The sequence below is a fragment of the Drosophila ananassae genome, chromosome 2L (assembly GCF_017639315.1).
Source record: "Drosophila ananassae strain 14024-0371.13 chromosome 2L, ASM1763931v2, whole genome shotgun sequence".
Lineage (NCBI taxonomy): Eukaryota > Metazoa > Arthropoda > Insecta > Diptera > Drosophilidae > Drosophila > Drosophila ananassae.
Genome location: NC_057927.1, coordinates 21,276,850 through 21,296,398, shown reverse-complemented (window position 1 = coordinate 21,296,398; position 19,549 = coordinate 21,276,850). Strand labels below are relative to the sequence as shown.

Genomic DNA, 19,549 nt, shown 5'->3' with positions numbered 1-19,549 from the left:
GCAGGCCACTAGCTGGGAAAATGGATATTGGACGGGTGCGTAAACCGCGGCGGGTAAAATGGAAATTGTTGCTCCTTTGTGTGGCTTCACTTTCACATGTGTATCGTGGAAAGCGCCTTTCCCACTCCCCGCACCTTTTATTTTCCCAGGTAGTACTTAATTAAGGTTCAGTCAGAGCTCAGAGCTTACCCGCTAATCTCTAATCAGGATATTAGCAGACTTTCCAGTGCTTCCCTTTGAGGATACTCTTTGATTCGCTAATTGGATGCGAGGACGAGTATGTGTTTTGACGAGGGCCAGGTAGGAGGATTTCACACCTCGGGCTTACAAAGAGGCCATCCGAACTGGTCTAACAGGTTTCCAGGACTTTGAAGTGGTCCAAGAACAAAGAACTTTTGTGTTAATTTTCATTTCAACTGCACAAGCACTTTAAAATCGGGCCCTTGATGGAGGAGTGAGCCCGGAAAATCGTGAAAACCGGAGCAGGAGATGGACAATTGTGTTGAGGAGTGTGTGGCAAAGAGTCTTAAAGTATCACTTGAAATATCCAATAAGCCGCCCCGGGGCCAAGACAATGGCGCTCCAATGATGACAATCATCGGCACGATGATGGGAATGATGCGGATGATGATGACTAAGCGAAAGTCCACCCTCGGGGCAGGGAAAGTCGCTACCAAGCCACCCACCCACTCACTCACTTACTCGCTTTTATTGCAATTTGCGAAAATTTACTGGCGGAGAAAGTGAAAGGAGCAGCTACGATATTTGATTACGAAATGTCGGGCCAGAGTCGGGCAGGGGAAACTATTCACGAGTCAATAATGATAAACATAAACCAACAGATTGTGAGTGAGAGTAGTGAGTAGAGTGCTGACATCTGATGCCGAGGACTCGCGCTGACTCTTCAGGAAAGGACCCCCAGTGGACCGTATCGGGCATTAATTGCCAAAATTAAATTTATTTCCTTCATTAATACATGGGATACACCAGACGAGCGAGCGATGTCAAGTAATCAAGCGCATCCTGCGCATAAACCGGAGGAGAGTAGTGGCTTCACTTGAATGACAGCCGAGGTTTGACATTTGCAGCATGTCATGTTGCTTATTAAAAGCATAAATAAGTATAAGTGTCAGTACTTATATCGCAGAGGGGGAGACACTAACCCAAGGGGTAATGTGGGAGAAAGTTTTCGGGTTATCCACCCCATAGTACTTGACCATGGGAAGCCCCGGGTACCAGGTACTGCTAACTCGTAAAATTCCAATCAATTTGCAACAAAGAAACTGTCACATGTCTCCGTTCACCGCAGGACATTTTCCAAGCTACAATGCCTAACCGTTTACAGGACAATTTGAGCCGGACAATGACCACAAATTTTGCACAAGACTCTCAACAAGAATTTTTTCGTTTCTATTCTACGAGTATTTGTACGATTTCCGTCCCCTTGTCAAAATGTTCCACTTTTCAACAGTTCGTGTCGTTAATCAATTAACTTTGAGCCAGTTTTCCGCCCCGGACACGCCCTCTCGAAGGGTGATTCATGCTTGACCACTTCAATATGTCAAACAAATCAAAAACATACAGAAATCCAGAGTCCGAGGACTTTAATCCAGACAAAAGATGTTGTCCTGTTGTCCGAGCAAATATTGAAAAGTGAAAAGTTTATATGCTGCCAATATGTGGTCCTTTCATCTTTGATTTATTTCTACAATTTTGATAATTTATGGCTTCTGTTTGGAGGGGTGGAGTTCTTATTTAGGAAGTATTCGAATATTTTATATCCATTATTCAGAAATGGGTTAAATATAAAATAAAGAAGAAAGAATCTATATCTATAATGTTTAAATCTATAATACTTCCCATATATAATATCTATCTATAACCCATAACCTCTAGCTCTAAAGCTCTATAAACTCTTATTGTATCCTAGAAATGAACCAAATACTTACTGGTTATGGTTTTGATAGATATCTTTGTGTTTTTCTTTGTTGCTGAAATTGCATTGATTGAAAGTTGTAATTTGCTGAAGCCTTTTCACAATAAATGAATTAGATTTTAGCCCCATCCTCTAAATTTTGCCTGCCAATTAGAGGAATACTCCCCCCTAGCGACGCACTTGATTAACAAATGAAATGTGCAAGTCAACGACTTGGATGATTAGTTCGAGTCCCAGTAATCAGACCACTGGCCATTGCCCAGGGCCAAGGACGAAAAGGACCAACGTTTTGTGGTCATACACATCTCACATCCTCCAGGACCCTTCTGCGGTTAGTTCCCATAATCCCCCAAAAATCAAACCCAGTCCAGTGACCAGTGTCCAAAATGGATGGATGGGCACATGGGGTTACATGGAAAGGGCGTTCTGGCGTTATGTAATCCAGAGTCCTCGTTTTCATTTATTACTGCCGCAGGACCTTTCACTTACCCTTCCGTTGCTTTGGCAACTCGTCCTGATTGAGCCAGAATGATGGCAACAGTTGGCATGATTGATGCCCCCCCTACCCTGGGGAGTGTTTCAATCCACCGGCCACTGATGAATCATCGCCTTGGCAATGACGAATTCCCGGAAAATTAGCCCCATAATTCTGATTTTAATTAGGGACAGGAGAAAAAAGGGTTTTCAGTTCACAAATCCTACAATTAGTCACGGCACCTTAAAATTCCATCAACTTTAAAGTAACACCACCCCCGAAATGGTCACGCAAATGGCCCATTTCCATGCACTTGGCACTCTATAATAATGAAATTATGAGTGCTTATGGGCCATCTAGGGACCATCTAGAGACCCCTTTATTTTTTTTTGTATCCTTAATCCTAGCAATTGAAGCAACTACATCGCAGATGTTGTCCTGTGATCCGGACGATGGAGCTTTAACTTTCTTTGTCGGGTCAGACGACTTTTGGCCATTAGTCTGCTCAGCTTCTGCGGACAACAAGGAATCCATTTCCGATATTGGGTGATAAAATTTTATGAATGTAATTTGCAGCGATTTGTTGCGTCGTCTTGCATGCGAAGGGGTTGTCCTTAGAGGATGTGGAAAAAAGGCAGAGGATGTACTGGTGGCTGCGTGTGTCATTGCCAAATTGTTATTGACAACATGACGGGCGAGTCGTAAATACTTATCTAAATATATATATACATGAATGTAATGTGTAATGTCCCATCTCGAGTCGGACTTTTGCATTTTCTCTAAATAATTGAAAGCACTTTTCCCCAAGGCACCCGAGACGGATAGAAAAACTGTTGTCCTTTGCTGAAAGTTTTCTCTTTATATATTTTTTTGATAAAAAGTTTAGCAGATGCATCAAAAGATTAAAAGTAAATTAGCCACACATTTAGCTTGGAAGTTCAATTACTTCAAGGAGTTTGAAAAGTTTTGGTCGTATAAGTCTGACTGTTGTAAGTTTGCAGTACTACAATCCTATTTTAAAGTAACCCCTTCCATTTAACAATAAATTATATTACCAAATCAAGTGTGATCTTAACTCCATTGTTTGCTGAAATTATCCCCGATAATTCCAATTGGTTTATCCCCCAATCTAATAATTCATAATTATCTCTACGTGATTTGGTTTGGCTTTGAGAATTTTCCAGCCACGCCTCCAAGTCAGTCAGTGTGATAAATGACGTCACCTTGAGTTGGCCATCTACTTAGCATAGAAAGGCCATAAAATCATAAACAGGCCGCATAAATAACCACATTAAAAACTGAGAACAATGGAAAGCTGGAGTGGGAGAGCCGGAAAATGGGAAAATAGTGAAAATGTGCAAATTAGGCGGTGGCGATGATTTTATGGCCCATTTTAAAATGTTAAGTTTTCGGGAAGATATCAACCACACCCACCAAACACATTTTTAGAAACCTCCACCTCATCTGCACGCATGTGGTCTGATTTATGAGCGCATACACGTGATAAATGTCCTGGATTTGAAGGATTTGGCACAAATTACAATAAAGTAAAGGCGAGGGAGACCTAGGAGTGTCCTTTTGAGTATATCCTTAGACATATAAGTATAGTATATCTCAAGCTCCTGCCCATATGCGCATAATTTTCTTCCGACCGACCGAGTCATGGAAAAATTCGCAATTTGATTTATTGGCTGACTTAGAGGGTAGAGAACGTGCTCCGCGAATGTTTTTGCAATTGAAATTGATTTACTTTGATTTTGGATTTTGCATTTTAAATTGAGGGTTGCTGGTATTAGCCAAAATCAGAAAAAAAGGAATATAAACAGGAACCCGGGATCGATGTCAATTGGTGGCATTTTTCTTGGCGCTTTTGTTTTGCTGTCGCTGCCAATTTATTTTCAATATTATATCGAGTGTGTGCGGAGCACTAAGCAGCCATAATTCCCCTTGCATTATACGATCCGAATGACAAAACACTCCAGAGTCCCGAAACCAGAGAGTTCCCAAAAAAATAAAATCCGCATAGAGCACACGCGGCCTGCACGCAATTTTAAATGGATTTATTGATACGGTTCGCCTGGCACAAAAACAGCAACAAAGGACCAAACATAAGGGGAGAGGCTGGCCAGGGTTACATGTTTGCAAACATGTTTTCCGAACATTGGCCAAATGTGCGGCTATTTTTCAATTGTCACCAAACAGACGACCGACGCGTCGAATTAACCCATCAAGAGGTCCTGGGAAACTTCGTGTTTCCCTCAGTTGATTATGCGCATCATTTGCGAATTTTGATTTCCACGTTTACTATCTTCCTGGTGAAATTGAATTTTGATTAGTTTCCAACACGCGTCTCAGGGGGAAGGTTTTCCTAAAAATATTAAGCTACGGGTCCTTTGATTGATTTCGCTTATTTGTCAGGCTTCTGTCAGGATGCGACTTAAAAATGCGGTTGCATTTTTTACAAACACTTTTTTTTTGGCCTTGCAACAGAAGCCAATTTGTCCGCCACCAAGTTATGTAAATTGGCCAGTAATTGATATACATTTTTTTCGACTACTGTAATTTTTAAATTATTCCACTTTTGTGCGGTAAATTGTGCGGAATAGGTGGAGGAAATTTTTCATTATTCTTCTTGAAGCCTCCCACTTGAGAGGTAAATTGGACAAATTTGTTTTTAATGGCTTTTGCATAATCAAGTTCGCTTTTGAGTTTTAATTAAAAGATTTTCCCCGAAAATCGAACCTTTCTTTAAAAAACGTTTAAGGGAAAAAAATGGTTGAATTTTTCCCCATTTCCACTAAATAAACTCGTATGAATATGTCCTGTGAACGTTAACAAACCAATCTAAAGCCGGCGACCCTCTTTTCATATGCATAGCTCATAAATGGCCGAGCAGGGAAAATTTAATGGACCTCAACCTCAGCCACAAGGACCTCAGACCGACTCCGAAAAGGACACTTCACAAAAGACGCACCAACAACAAGCATAATTGTAATAAATAATAAATAATATTTCTCATAAATAATTGCTTCCCTTTTTGCAGCCGTCTTCTCGTTCCTTTCAATATCCTTCGACTGGCGCCCGACAACGAAAAATAAAAATATGTTAACTAATCACCGTAGGAAAGGATTTTTATGGGTTTTCATTTCCGTACATAATCGACTTATCCCACACAGTCCTCGAGTCGAGTCCTGGGCCATTCAAGGGCCAGTCAAGGGGAAAAACCAAAGGCGGATATGTGGAACGTTAGGCAGAAATGTGGGTTGGGTTATTGGGATTGGGTTTGCAAGATGATTCCCAACTGGAGGTGATATATGTCACTTTCCGAAATGTTGCCGTAGAAAAATGTCATTTCCTCCCATGAACTGCGGAAATGAGCGGCCACTGGAAGGGGGATTATAATATATACTCCCATATGTAGTGCAAAACCATAAACAATTCCCGATTGAGTGGCCCGCAAAACTTTTGACACAAGCAAATCAAGTGAAAGTCGCCGGCAATAAAAACTCCGGGGGGCTGGGTTAGTTTCGCCTTTCTTCATATTTATGGTTATTCAGACAGTGCGTCCGATAAGTTGCCTCCCGTCACCCGGCAATTACAGCAGCTTAATGACTCGAAGACCTTTTCGGGGGCCGGGCGCTTACTAGGACAGTTGCCAGGACAATCGCAGGACGCTGGCCAAAAAGGGCAACCAAGGCGACAGGCTAAACGGATGTCATTCGCACAGCGCGCTCTTTTGAATATCCTGCTACGAGGTGTCCTGCGCATAATTAGAATTCCAAAATACGACGCATGCCGTATTTCAGATTTCAGATAAAAACACCGTAGTTTTCGGGGAGTGTCACTTTAAAAAATATTTTAAGATTTCAAGAGACTTGTAACTATATTGGCTTTGAAAAATCTATCCATTTTATTAATGCTTTTTTGACTTTCTTTTTAAAAGACTGAATTATTATGGTAAAAGCTATACATATATATACAATTAAACAAATATTTTTTCAAGTGCTCCTTCTGTTTCAGGCCTGTTTTCGAGTGGCACTCGTCACCGCGTCCTGCGAGGTGGAATAACCAACAAAAAAATGCACAAAAGGCAACGCCACAGGACACTGGCAGCTCTCGAGCTTTATCAATTGAAACACACACACCATGACGACGACCTGAAGGAGTCCTGCCGCAGTTCGCGGCTAATTGTAAATTCAGGATTCTTTTTTCCTTCCTGTCGAGAGCGAGTGCCTTGAAATTTGACTAACGCGAATGGCCAAAAGATATTTATTGCGTTCCCAATTTTTTGATAATGACATAATATTTTACGCTTCGACAGAGAGTGGAGGGAGGTGGCCACTTGAGCGTCGCGGGGTTTTTTATTTAAATTATATTTGTGTGTGTCGTTTGGCTACACAGTTCCATTAATTTTAAGTGATCACTTTGGGTGTGTGTTTGTGTGTGAGGGACGTCCCCCTGGTCCATTGTTCCCAACGTCTTTGTTGGCATTGTATCTGTATCTGTATCTGTATCTGCATCCGCATCTGCATAATGTTATTGTTATTGACTTTTGCGCGGCGCTCAATCATAATCATAATCAATTGTTGTGAGTGCCGTGGCTTTGGCTTACCTGCTGGAATTCTTATCCCGGCGATATCCTGCCTGTCATTTGCATAATGGAAAAGTATCCATGGCTGTCAAAAGTGGACACACTCTTCTGTCAGATCTCTCTTCAAGGATTGAATACAATTTGTACATGGCTAATACAATTTCTGAACGAAACAGTGGGAAAGTTTTTCTTTTCACTATGCGGACTTCAAATGAAAACGAAAAGTTGATTTGTCAGCCACCGGAGAGATAAACCGCTTGAAAAATCAAAGATTTGCACAACAAATAAAATTTGGCAACATGTTTACGCAACGACTTAAGAGCCCGCAAACTGTAAACAGTGGAAGGACCTCAACCGCACGAAGAAAGGACTCAAGGACCCGAGTGGATGGAGGCCATGGCCACGTGAGCTGAAACCGGAATCTTCAAAGGTAAGGCCAATAGGCAAACATGGAATGAAATGCGCAAAATTGCGACCTTAATTTGCCAAAGTAAATAGAAAATAAAAGAAGCGCAGCCAGCGACTGAAAGGATTTTCAAATCTAATTTCCAATTTTGAATGGCGGAAACCGCCAAAGTCCTGACAGTGGGTGTACGAAGGGGGAACCCCTTTTTTTTTGCAAAAATTTACATGCCATGGACACGCACACTCTGGCCCACACATGCATATTATTTGCAAATTAGCCCAGATGGAGGATGACTCCCGGGGTGGACTTCAAGGGATTTCGAGGGGTTGTCCTCGCCACTCCTCACATGCCAAATGGAACCAATAAACCGTGAAGCACGCATGTGACGTCGCCGGTCGCCAAACACCAGCCACGGCCCAATGGTCCTGATTGTTGTCCTGATTCCACCGTTGCCGCATCATCAGAGGGCGTCCTGCTCCTGGCCCAGATCCGGCTCCAGGTCCACGCAGCGATGTCATTTTGTCAAACGCATTTGAGAGTAGCTGCCCTGAAGGGTTGACTGAATGGATGGATGGATAGATGGTTTGGGTTCTGCGGCCTTTTTCCTGTCGCATTGTTTGCTTTAAAGTTTGCAAAATGTATTTTTTTTTCTGCTGCTATCCTATGATTTTAAAAATGGGTATATTGGTATAAAGGATTGCCAATTTTAAACCTTTATTTGCAGGATCTAAGCCCATTCATATCCTTATAAACTTTGATAAAAGATTCTACATTTGTTCACCAAATGTTTTAAAAAATAATAGGTAAATCGTCCTTTATCAGGCAGTGTCCTTGCTGGTTTCTGCGGCAACCGCCCAGTGTTTCATCAAAGGGTTTGAGGTTGGAGTTGAGGGGGCTAGGGTGTTGCATGTGTCACCAGGCAAACAAACTGATGCACGTCATGTGTGTGTTCGTGGCGGGAACATGATTTGAGGCATTTCTGCTTCGATTGGCTTGAATAGGCTGCTCTGGTCCCTGGAAAATGGGAATAATGAAGGAAGAAGGCTCGTGCGCCATTTGCATGTCCTCCTTCCTAATTTTGGTCTCCATTCCTGGTCGCGAGCACAACTGTACCTTTGCCAGATTAATTGTTTTGGGCCTCATCTTGACTTTTGCTCCTTGCTGAGCCTGCTGACAAGCGGTCATAAAAATTATTAATGAATTATGTTAACAGCGAAATGAATAATCTCAATTTGGATTCAATATAAAAACGAAACATATCAAATTTCCTTTTTTTTTGTCCTGTTTTGAGGATCGCGTGAGGGACCAAAACAAATCATTAATCATCGAAATGTTGCAATTTCTGTGGTTAAAATTAATTTTGTAGAAAAGTACAAAACGCCTTGGGTCTCCAGAGTCCGGATAGGGGGATGCCTTAGCCTCGGGGAGCAAAACAACATTAAAAACTACTAAACAGGCGCCGGCACGAAGCACAGGCCGCAATGGGGTTCCCAAAAAAAATGGAGATAGGGAGTTGGGGTGGACAGCCTCTCAAATCCTGTGGCTGACACATGCGGCGCTTCGTTTTTTATTTTCCGGGTAGCTGCAGAGACACAAAAAAACTTTCACACATTGTTGCAAGGATGTGTAGCGAAAGCGCTGCGGGATATTTTTTCGCCGCCCCTCCACTTTCTGAGGACACCCCGCCCACACGACGGCGTGAAAACACACACATTACGAGGGGCAGGGGATTAAACAAGGGTGAAAGGGCACTGTAATATATATATTTTTAAAAGTATTTTAAAATTTATACAAAATTAAACAAAAAGCACAATTCTTTAAAGATTTTATAGCTATTTATTTTTAAAAAAACCTTGGATATAATTGCTAATTTTTTTCTTTCAGTGTCATAACTCTTTGTTGTGCCGTAAAAAACGATTTGCGACGATTTGTGTCATGTGTGTGTGCGGGAGCGTGTGTGGGAAGAAGCAATGACGCCGCCATTCTCAGGAAAAAGGGGAAAAAGGATCTGAGAACGCGGGGTTCCGTGTCATCGGCAATGGTATTGATACTTTGTCAGACGTGTAAATTACATGGCGCATTCCACATGCCAAACCATTCGATTTTCACATGCAAATTTTTCCCCGAAAAATTTCGAATGAAAAGCCCGCGACGACGACATCATCATCATTATTCAAAGGAGTCGACGAGGCGGCAGCAGGATATCCCAAAGGACGCGTGTGCAAGCGGCAAACTACTTTAAATTTCAACCAATTTCAAATGACTTCTTGTCACACATGTGTGGATTACACTAGGGGGGAGGTACCCGGCACACGAGACACGGGACACGGTACCCGGACCCGGGAGTCGGAGTTATAGAAATTGTAGGATTGCATCGTTAGTGCAAATCGCATCATCATCAGATCGGCGAAACGAAGTCGACGCTCGTCGCGTGTTTTGATTGATGTTGGACGGTTGTAAGTCCCCGAACGAATCCCAAATCCTCCTGCTCTGGTTGCCCTCCGCCCATGCGGTTTGACTTAAAAACCCCTTTCCATCGATTCCCATCCGCACTTTGCATCCGCGTTCATATTTCGTAATTTTTCACAGGGATTCTCCCGCTTTCCCATTTGACGCCTTGATTTATGGCTCGAAAAAAAATGCGTGGAATGGAAAAGGGGTGAGCCGTCCTCCTGACAGCTGTGACTTGTTTATAAGGGTTAAGCTGTTTCAATTTCACTCAGTTATTAGGTTAGATAAAGGCGGTAATGATAAGGTTGTGACAGGCCTGACATCAGCCGTGGCAAAATGGAATAATAAGCTGAAATTTCCCTTTTTAAAATTGGATGTTTTAAGGTTGTAATATAAAATCTAAACAAGGAAGGAAGGCGAAGGACCTTCGAGAATTTCTAAATTAAATCTAAAATACATTCATTTTTTTATTTTTCGTTTAACATGACAACTGTTAACCTTGTGCCCAATGAGCAAGCCTTAAAAAGGACACCAGATAAGGATAGTGTCCAGTCATGCAAAAGAATTGGACTGGACAAACCACCGCGACCCCGCTTGACCAGTCGTTTGTCAAATTTGACAGTTACCCGGGGGCCCGTAATCTCGCCAGTTGGGCAACCTGTTCTGGCCAAAGGTCCAGGCGACAAATGTGCCACGCAACAGACTTTAAATTCGACTCATTCACGCAAAACAAAACACAATGACTTTCAATTAGACACGAGGGGGAAACACTTTCACTTGACCAGCCCAAGTGGTCAACGGTCTGTTAATTGGCTAACACGAAAGGAGTAAGGGTTGAATGGCGGGTTGCCATAAGGACGATGATGCTGCCAAACTTCAAAACGCATTTTCCGCTCGTTAGCTCTCGTTTGGTGTTAGATCTTTTCAATTATCAACAAAACAGGGTGAAAGTTTGCTGGTCATTCGGGGAAAAGTTTCTGTCCCTGGCTAATCAAAGTATTCATGAGTTCTAACCGGTACAGTTACGCCTAGATAAAGCGTATCTGTCAGATACCTTCAGATACCCCCATCTCGACTCGACTCATTCGATGTGAATCAGTGTTAACACGAAGCGCAAATCAAATTTGCCTCAACTTGCCATTTTTCAAGCTGTCACTAGCACTCATTGCCAACACTCTCGTCTCCCCCGATTTTCTCCCTCGGATCACGAACTTCTCATGACACAATGAAGATACGAACAAACATATTGACAGCTCGTTGCCATTTAGCGAAATGTTTAAATAAAAATTTGCATTCATTTAGCACGAATGCCTTCCCTGACGGAAGGCACTTCCTTGTGGCAGTGCTGGATATTTGACTTTTTTATGGCTATAGGAAAATATTCAGAAACTGGAGAATAGTATACAAATTTTTATATAGAGTATTAAATTCAATATCTAAGGTATTGAAGGTTTCTTGTAAATTTAGAGTTTAGGTCCTAACTTTTAAAAAATGGGCAATTAAATTTAGAAGTTCGAAGACAACATACTTATTGTTGTTACTTAACATATGTACTTATTGTTGTTACTTATTGTTTTATTAGAAATATTTAATTATTTTCAATTTTAATGTATTATAACTTTTGTCTACTTATAATTTTGATAGTCAAACCAAACTCAAAAATGAGTCAAACCATTTGTTAGCCATGTCAACACTGTTGAGCCCCTTTGACAAAAAAAAATGCCACTGGCGCCAATCAACAAGACGTCAAAAGTAACAGGCTCTTCAAGGAACTCAGCTACCGACATATGTTCCAGTCAACTTCCTTTCGCGAATTTATAAAATTTGCAAATGTCGCTGCAACAACAATGCCGGGGAGAAATGGCAGGAGACAGGCGGGTGAAAGTGTCCTGGCGTGACAGAAATGATTTGGGCGTTGATGTCATCAGCATCAGCATCAAAATTTAGACCGAGCGATTGTAAAAATTAATGATGTTTTGCCGCTAAATAGTTGGGCTGGGAACCAGGGCACATGTGTGACTGAGTGACTTCCTAAACAAAAAAAAAAAAAGAATAGGAAAGGAAAATGGAAATCCAGGGGGACTTTTCATATCCGTTTGCAATTTTTAAGCCCCGTGGAAAGTGTTTCTTTAGCATGACTTTTTCCCTTTTGGCATTGGCGCGTAAATTGACACGACTTTGCTTTCTTTTCCTCATTTTTTACTTCCTATCCACCTCGTTATGCTAATGTCCTTTGAGCTTTAAAAAAAAATGGAAAAGAGTTTTGATTAATGATGCCAATGGATGATGCAAAAGCCGCCACAGCTGTCTCACCTATCCGGGATTGTTATTAAAAAATATTGTAAAGCCATCCTTGTAACTCTCCACTTACATTCCAAACAAAAAAAATAAGGGGAAGGTCCTGGACAGGAGAGCTTCAAGTTACGCTACTTTACTCTTTCAATATTTAATCAATGCTGAGAGCAAACAATCGACTATGGAACGGAGGCTTAATCAAAAAATCAAACAATTGACATTCAATATGGTCTAATTTTTTTACGCTGCCATTAAACAAATTATTGGGGAAATGCGGGACGAGAGATGAAAAACCAAAACGAGTCCTGGCAGGCCATTTTCCCCAGAGAGTACCGCAACGACAACATATCAATAAACCAAACAACATCGGCCCAGGACAAACAATGTCCTGTCGAGATGGGAAGTGAAGAGCAAAGAAAGCTGAGCTCTAGATTGGTAATTGAAAAATTCGAATGAAATTCTATCTGGAGCACACGGCGTATCGGATAATTGGGGTCGGGTCCATCACAGCGCAGACTCAACTGTACCGGGGTCAGACTGTACCTGCTGCCACTGACACTGACACTGACAGGGGCATAAAGAGTGGGAATAATTGCAGCAAATTTGGTGTAAAATGAGGCAGAAACTTTGGGAAAAATTCAGACAATTCAGAAAAAGCCACTACAAGATTCACGCATAATTAAGTACACTCAAAAGGTGTCGAAACAGGACTCTCTCCCTTTAAACACTTGGAGAAATAATCTATACAATTAAAAATGTTATTATTTTATATGTATATAAATGTATTTTTAGGTGTTTTTATTATTTTTTTCAGCGTATGATAAAGCCGTCCAGCCAAGGACCAAAAAACAGTACCAGCACAGGACATTCACATTTACATAATGCTATACAGAGGCCAGAGGATTTATGTGTGGCACTTGAGTGGTGCAAATTAATTCAAATGAAATGCGTCCAGAACTTAATCCAGGGCTCTATTGTTACCCGGAATTTCTGGTCACCCCACTAATTTGATGCAATTCCGACACCTAGGAATCGCTTTTTCTTCTCTTTGATTTGCGCTAATCGCAAAAGTGTCAGCGACCGGGAAACGTAGGACTGTTTGCTTCATTTCCGCGTTTAATCACCCCTGGCTAGAGAAAAAAAATAGGAAAAAGGAAGTGTCCCCCTTTGTCCTGGCAGAAGAGACGAATACCAGACACACAGACCCATAATTCCTGAGATGCCAGAAATCAGAGCAAAACTAATTTCCCGTTAATGAGGGTCGATGGTCCTGTTGCGTTTGTTCTCATTTTCGTCCTTTTTTTTGGTGGCGCTTGATTAGGAACTTTTGCCACTAACACATGCGTCTCATTAATAATTTTTTTGCAGGATCGAGATTAATTTACGCCTCGCCAGGATCTGACGTGTGCCTGTCACACGGAAATGTCTCTCTTTTTTCGGCTCACTGCCTTCGTCCTTTATCCTCATAATAATGTCAGGATGCGGTCGGGGTGGGAGCAAGGACTTTACAGCGAGGAGCTGCCGAGGCGTCAAATTGTTATTAATTGAAAGTCGAAAGTTTTTGCGTGCGGTGCCAGTTTTAATTGGATTGTTCGTTTATCTCGCTGAGAAATTAATTAATGGAAATCGGGAAACGAGATAATAGGAAATGTAATTAAAATATTGTGGTCAGTCGAGTCTCTAATATGACAAAATCACAAGATGGTATTGGACATCAAAAGCCAAAAGGCACTTAAGAAAATTAATAAATTCATTTCAATTAGCTTGGTGCCTAAAGGATTTTCCACTGATTTATAAATTATCTTCCTAGGTTTATTTTTGGCAAAATCCATCCCACTTCTTCTTATTTTTTCTAATAAAAATTCCATAACGTCACTTAGTTGTGACGCATTCAAAAATTGACCCAACACCTCCCCCTTTTCATTCATATTCATATTGTTGAGTGAAATGCCTGGCATTGTGTCGTATCTATATTTTTCTCTCGCGATCTGATCAGAAAGGATCTCATTGGAAGGCATTGGCGTGGAAGCTGACAACAATTGAAAAGATTTTATTGCCTCAGGAAAGTTATGCGATGGCAGGACCTCTCTCAGTTGAATGGCTGGGCATAATGCAGGCTACAGGATACACACAATAAAAAATGCCTATATGCCCAACAATTTCATTACGTTTGTCCTGAAAAGGCACCCAAAAGCGCTCCCATTGTTGTTTTGTCTGTTTATTAAATTGTTGCTCCTCAGTTCCCATTTCGAAAGGGGTGAGTGGTGTTAGGGTTTAGGACTCTGTGTTTGGGAGGGTCACCTTTGTTAATCGTCAAGCTGACAATAAATCTTGCCCATGCCAGGGATTCTCAATTGCGTATGAGATGTAATTCCAGACTTGGCATTTTCCATGCTCGCATGAAGCTTGTTGTCCTGCCAGGATACTCCCATACTGAGGATGCTTACTCACACATTTATTTATTGGCGGCATAGACAAAGATACTCTGCGGCAATGGGGAAAAATATTTCATAAATTGAATTGTTTTGCATTGTTGTCACCCAGCGAGTGATGCTTTTATTTCGTATTGCTCTGCAAACCAAATAAAAATCCATCCAATATGAGTCCTCGACCATATCTCCGTGTGTCCTGTCTGCTCATGTGTACATATATCTGTCTATTTGTGTGATTTATAACGCGTTTAGAATGCCGTCTGAGCTTGGAAAATGGAATCAGAATAGCGTCAGACTCGATTGCAGACTTCCCTGATTGCATTGGCGAGTTGATGATGAATTGCTACTAACTGGCAGTGTTGGGCTGGAAAGAGGTATGTTTAGAAGTAATGAAACATTTTTTAGAGCACTTTCAGTCTACAATCAACAAAAGGGATACAATTTATTGACTATACGATATCCGGTACATACTCAGGCGTAAATTTAATATTTTAAATAAAGGGTTTTCATTTCTCATCTCTGACAACTTAGTGGGTTAACATAGTGCTTGGGAATCTATAAAGAACTATCTCGACATCGCTAGCTGTCTGGAAGTACTATAAAATTACACCTTCTTCACACAGCTTATGGCATTTTAAATATGATAAATTGTTGCCAGGAGTTGGTAAATGAAATCTTAGAGAGGAAAGTGAAACCACAAACCAAGTGAGTTTTAAAGGATAGAGGGGGTAGCACTGCATTTGACACTCGGCTGGCCACGCCCCTGCTCCATTACCCCCCTTCACGTCTAAGGAGTTTAAAAAGCCGTAACTCCAAAGCAGGCGAATTGAATTTAAATTTGCTGATTATGGTCGGGTAGTGCGAATAATGGTTATATTGAGCAATAAAAGAAATTAAGTCAAACATTATTTTTGGCTGAGCACCCCTCCTCGTTATATTTTAAAATAACTTTCACCACCTTTGAACTCCTCGACACTTTGGCAAATATTATTGATACATCGGCGGCTTCTCAATGGCTTGTAAACGATTTCTGAAGGGGATTTTTAGAGAAGGGAGGGGATGTTTTCAAGGGGGCCTTTTCGTCCTAGCAGGGTGCCACACATATCCTCTACCAACGACGCATATTACACATTTTTTAAACAGATTCTCGAGTACTGTTTATGAAATTTTATATAAAAAAAAATTTTACAATCCGCACAACGGGCGGGCCTAAGAGGAAATTATGCCGCGATGAGCGAGTATTCTTTTTATGTAATTTAAAAATGATTATTACTTCGAGGGGGTGGACGGGGTGGGGGGATGGCGAGAGAAATCAATGCATAAATTACAAAATACAGCCGGCAGACAAAAGCTGATCTTTATTGTTATTCAAATCATTTGGCAGCTGCTACTGCCGCACCATAAAATCTCTTCCGACGCCACCTTTGCCGTCATTTGAAGTTGGATTTTTTCAAGGCTCTGGAATGATAATGATTGACTGGCAGACAGGACGGTTCTGGTCCTTTCGTTCTAAGCTGTCAATAATTCAGACCATGTGCTCTGGCTTTTAGCGCTTTTTAGAGCCCAAGGCGTCGAAACCGAATCAGCCGATTGGCAGGCCAAGCTGTCGATTTCCCAGGCGAGTTGGCCTAATCCGATGGAGATGCCATGTAATTAGGACTCTGTTTTCCGGCGAGACATAAAATGTGGTTTTAAATTTTAAAGAATATTGGAAATATTTCATACCAAGATTCTTCACAAAATATATTAACATTTCTCTGCGAAAATCTACCATGGAGTCCTGAGTCCATTTAAATCCCTCACTACCAACAAATGTTGATCCCAAATCTCATTAATTTTGTATTCATTTTTAATCGAATCCTACTTCAATTTCATTACCCCTACTCCGTCTGTTTTCCTTTCGCGAAACTTGTGAAATAATTTCCACAAGGAGCTCCGATAATTTAATGTAAACTTTACGGTCACGTGGCGCGACCTGCGCTCATGTAAGTAAATCAAAGCAAATTACCAGCCAAACATGCAACATTCTACACACACACATGGGCCAGGGGCAACTTTCCCATTTCAACTTCAACTTCAACCCGAACCCCGCCCCGAAAAAGGTTCACAAGTGTTTTGACATTTAAACGCGTTGTGGGCCCGAAATGACCACCAACAAGAGGTGGACCCAGAGCACAAGGTCTATGGCCCAGGGGAGCCCTTACACTTGTGCCCGGAGATACGGATTCTCCGGAAAACTGTGGGAAATCCGAACGAGGGCACAGTCACCCTGGGAAAGTGTAATCATCTTCACATCGCAAATAAAAAATCAACTAGACACATATGCACATGTAAATTACAGGGATGTTAATGCCGATTTTATTTCAAACGAATGAGTATTTATAATTAAACAGGTTATCCTGCTGGTTCGGGAATCGATACATCATGAGAATAATCTTTTTAGTAACTTAACTTTCTAAACTTAAAGTTTTAAAAAGCCCCTAGTCTAATGTAAATCCCCCTCGAAGAATAGACAAATTTTAATGAACTGTTTAACCAGCTGCTAATAAAGATGTTAAATATTATTAGATCGAAAGTATACAAATAAAATCTATTTAATAAGACGTGACTCTCGTTCTCTTCAAGTTACCTTTCCACCTAACAATACTGAGTTTTGAAAATTCTTAATTCTAGATTTAAACCCACATCCTACACACAACTGTACCTGATCTGTAAGAGGAGAAAATCCCAGGGATACGATGGCTTCGTCTTTCACTCACATCGGCCTATAATAACAACCACCACGAAAATGTAACTTTAATTTCAACCATAAAAAACCAACAACGAGGAGGGCCTGACAATGGACTCGAGCTGAAAAGACAACAAATGAATTAAATCAGCAAGGGAAGCTAAAACACACACACACTGAGAGGATGGGGTGTAGGATTTTTGGTGGATGGGTGGGAGGACTAACGAATAGAATAGGAAGCTCCGAGGATGATGTGCGACTTGCCAGGATATGCCACTAATTTCCTTAACAAGTAAAAACGCTTTATTCATCTTGGGCCTCGACTTTGCCTCCACTTCCGTTTCCCTCCGGTTTTGTTGGCTGGTGGCTTAGCCCTGGTTGTTGCTCCTTTCCGGTTCTGTTGGCCTTACAAAATGTAAATAAAATCGCTCGAATTAACCGCTGAGTGACAGCTACAAGTGGCAGCCCAGACAGACAAAAGGAGGGAGCGAGTTCTGTGTCATAACTACCACTACCAGGAACCGTCCTAAGAACTATGTTCAAGAAGGCGTAAGTGATATAAATGGTTTGAGGTAGATGGATAAAAGTATTTGGCTAAAATGGTATTAAAATATATTAAACGGATATACTGATTTTGATTCTAAAAAAGAAAAGTTTTGTATAAAAAGAAAAGAAACTTTGTAAATATTTTTAAATGTATTTATTTGTAGTTCTTAGGAATGAATTGTACAATAGGTTAGGCTCGGATAAATAATTTAAAATTAGTGTTATAGATGTAACATTTTATCCTCTAGCAGTTGCTGCGACATTGGCGGCCTGTTGAGCGATTCCCAGAGTCTGGATAGTGGCATCCCGAGTGTGCTGTCCAACACGTTCCTATAGAAATGATTTGGAGTTACCTTAGAGGGAAAATTATATAAAAATTTTTTTACTTACAATTTTCTTGCCAATTTTCTTGAGCCAACCAGCTTCCGACTGTCCCAGGCTAATGGCCATGATGAGAGCCACTAATACGAAGATCAGATTGAAGTTCATGTTGATATTTCTGGATTAATCCTGGTGTAAAGGATGTGGAATTCTTGGTTGATATTGCTTCTGCAACGTGAATTGAGAGACTGATGATCGAGATACGTTGGGCATGAGCTTTTATAGGCGAACTGACAGCTTGAAAGGCTTTGCCAGATAAGGCCTGAATGGGGATTTTTTTGTGTAAAAAAGTACATGAGAGGAATTTATAGAAATCAAGTCTTGTGGACACCCATAGCGAATTTTGGTTATAGGGGGTTTTTAAGTTTTGACAGAAGTAATTTGGGGGTTACATAAAAATATAGGATCGCTCGTTATTGATGAAAAAAATGTTAGAAATTTAATAGGATAAATACGTAAATATCAAAGATTAAAAAAAATCTTTCAATTCTGAATGTACAGATCTTTGTTTCCAAAATCATTATTTTAACAACTGGTTACTTGACTTAAAAGCGATCCTTCTAAGTATAGAATATTCTTATATATGAACTTCCGTTTCCTTCCTGTTTTGTTGTCTGGTGGCTTAGCCCTGGTTGTTCTTGAAAATTTTAAAATTTGTCACAACGAATGTCCAAATATCTCCACCTTTTCGAGCCTTGGCCTTTGTAAAACATTGATTTTTTTTAAAGGTTAAAATATATTTACTAGCACGACCTATATTAAGACTATTCTTTTATAGAACCCAAAAATGCAAACTAGTTTATTTATTTTTCTTTTTATTACAAAATTTTGATAAGACACGTTCCAAGAAAGTAGATTATTTGTAGGAATCGAATGATGCTGATAAGCCTATGTCAGTGAGATTTTTCTAAAAAAAACTATAAAAATATAATAGAAAGGTCTACGTTTGTTCTACAATTTCTAAAAATGCCTTAAACTTCTGTAACAAAATTTATATAATACTAAAGGGAACATCTTATTCATAGATTCAGAAATGACATAAAATTTGTCATAAGAAATGTACTTTACAATCTATAGTAAGTGACTCAAATACTACCACAATTTATAGGATTTCCACAATCTAAAAGATTCAGACCATTTACTCCCAGTCAACCTGGAGACAATGGCTTTCGCAAATGTTTGAGCATCTTGGCCGCTGGAGATAGTAAACGAATCATTTAGGGGACTTTTCTGCCAGGGGCTTACCCGCCAGCCAGGGAGCGGAACTGAAATTGATAAACGAGAGCCGCTGATAAAGAAAGCCGCTAC

At 40.7% G+C, this 19,549-nt stretch overlaps 1 protein-coding gene and 1 long non-coding RNA gene across 2 annotated transcripts; one reads left to right on the top strand and one right to left on the bottom strand.

Annotated features, from left to right (window-relative positions):
- Nucleotides 1-6,262: 6,262 nt before the first annotated feature.
- LOC116654484 lies at nucleotides 6,263-6,821 on the top strand. The gene is made up of 2 exons (XR_004309709.1): nucleotides 6,263-6,368; nucleotides 6,432-6,821. It is a non-coding gene; the product is annotated as an uncharacterized LOC116654484 (long non-coding RNA).
- An 11,178-nt stretch (nucleotides 6,822-17,999) lies between these two features.
- On the bottom strand, nucleotides 18,000-18,502 carry LOC6501597 (sarcotoxin-1C). Its single transcript, XM_001955520.4, has 2 exons — nucleotides 18,251-18,502; nucleotides 18,000-18,190 (listed from the first exon to the last, which is right to left on the bottom strand). The coding sequence occupies exons 1-2, from the start codon at nucleotides 18,347-18,349 to the stop codon at nucleotides 18,098-18,100; spliced, it is 192 nt and encodes a 63-aa protein (XP_001955556.1). The 5' UTR covers nucleotides 18,350-18,502; the 3' UTR covers nucleotides 18,000-18,097.
- Nucleotides 18,503-19,549: the final 1,047 nt, after the last annotated feature.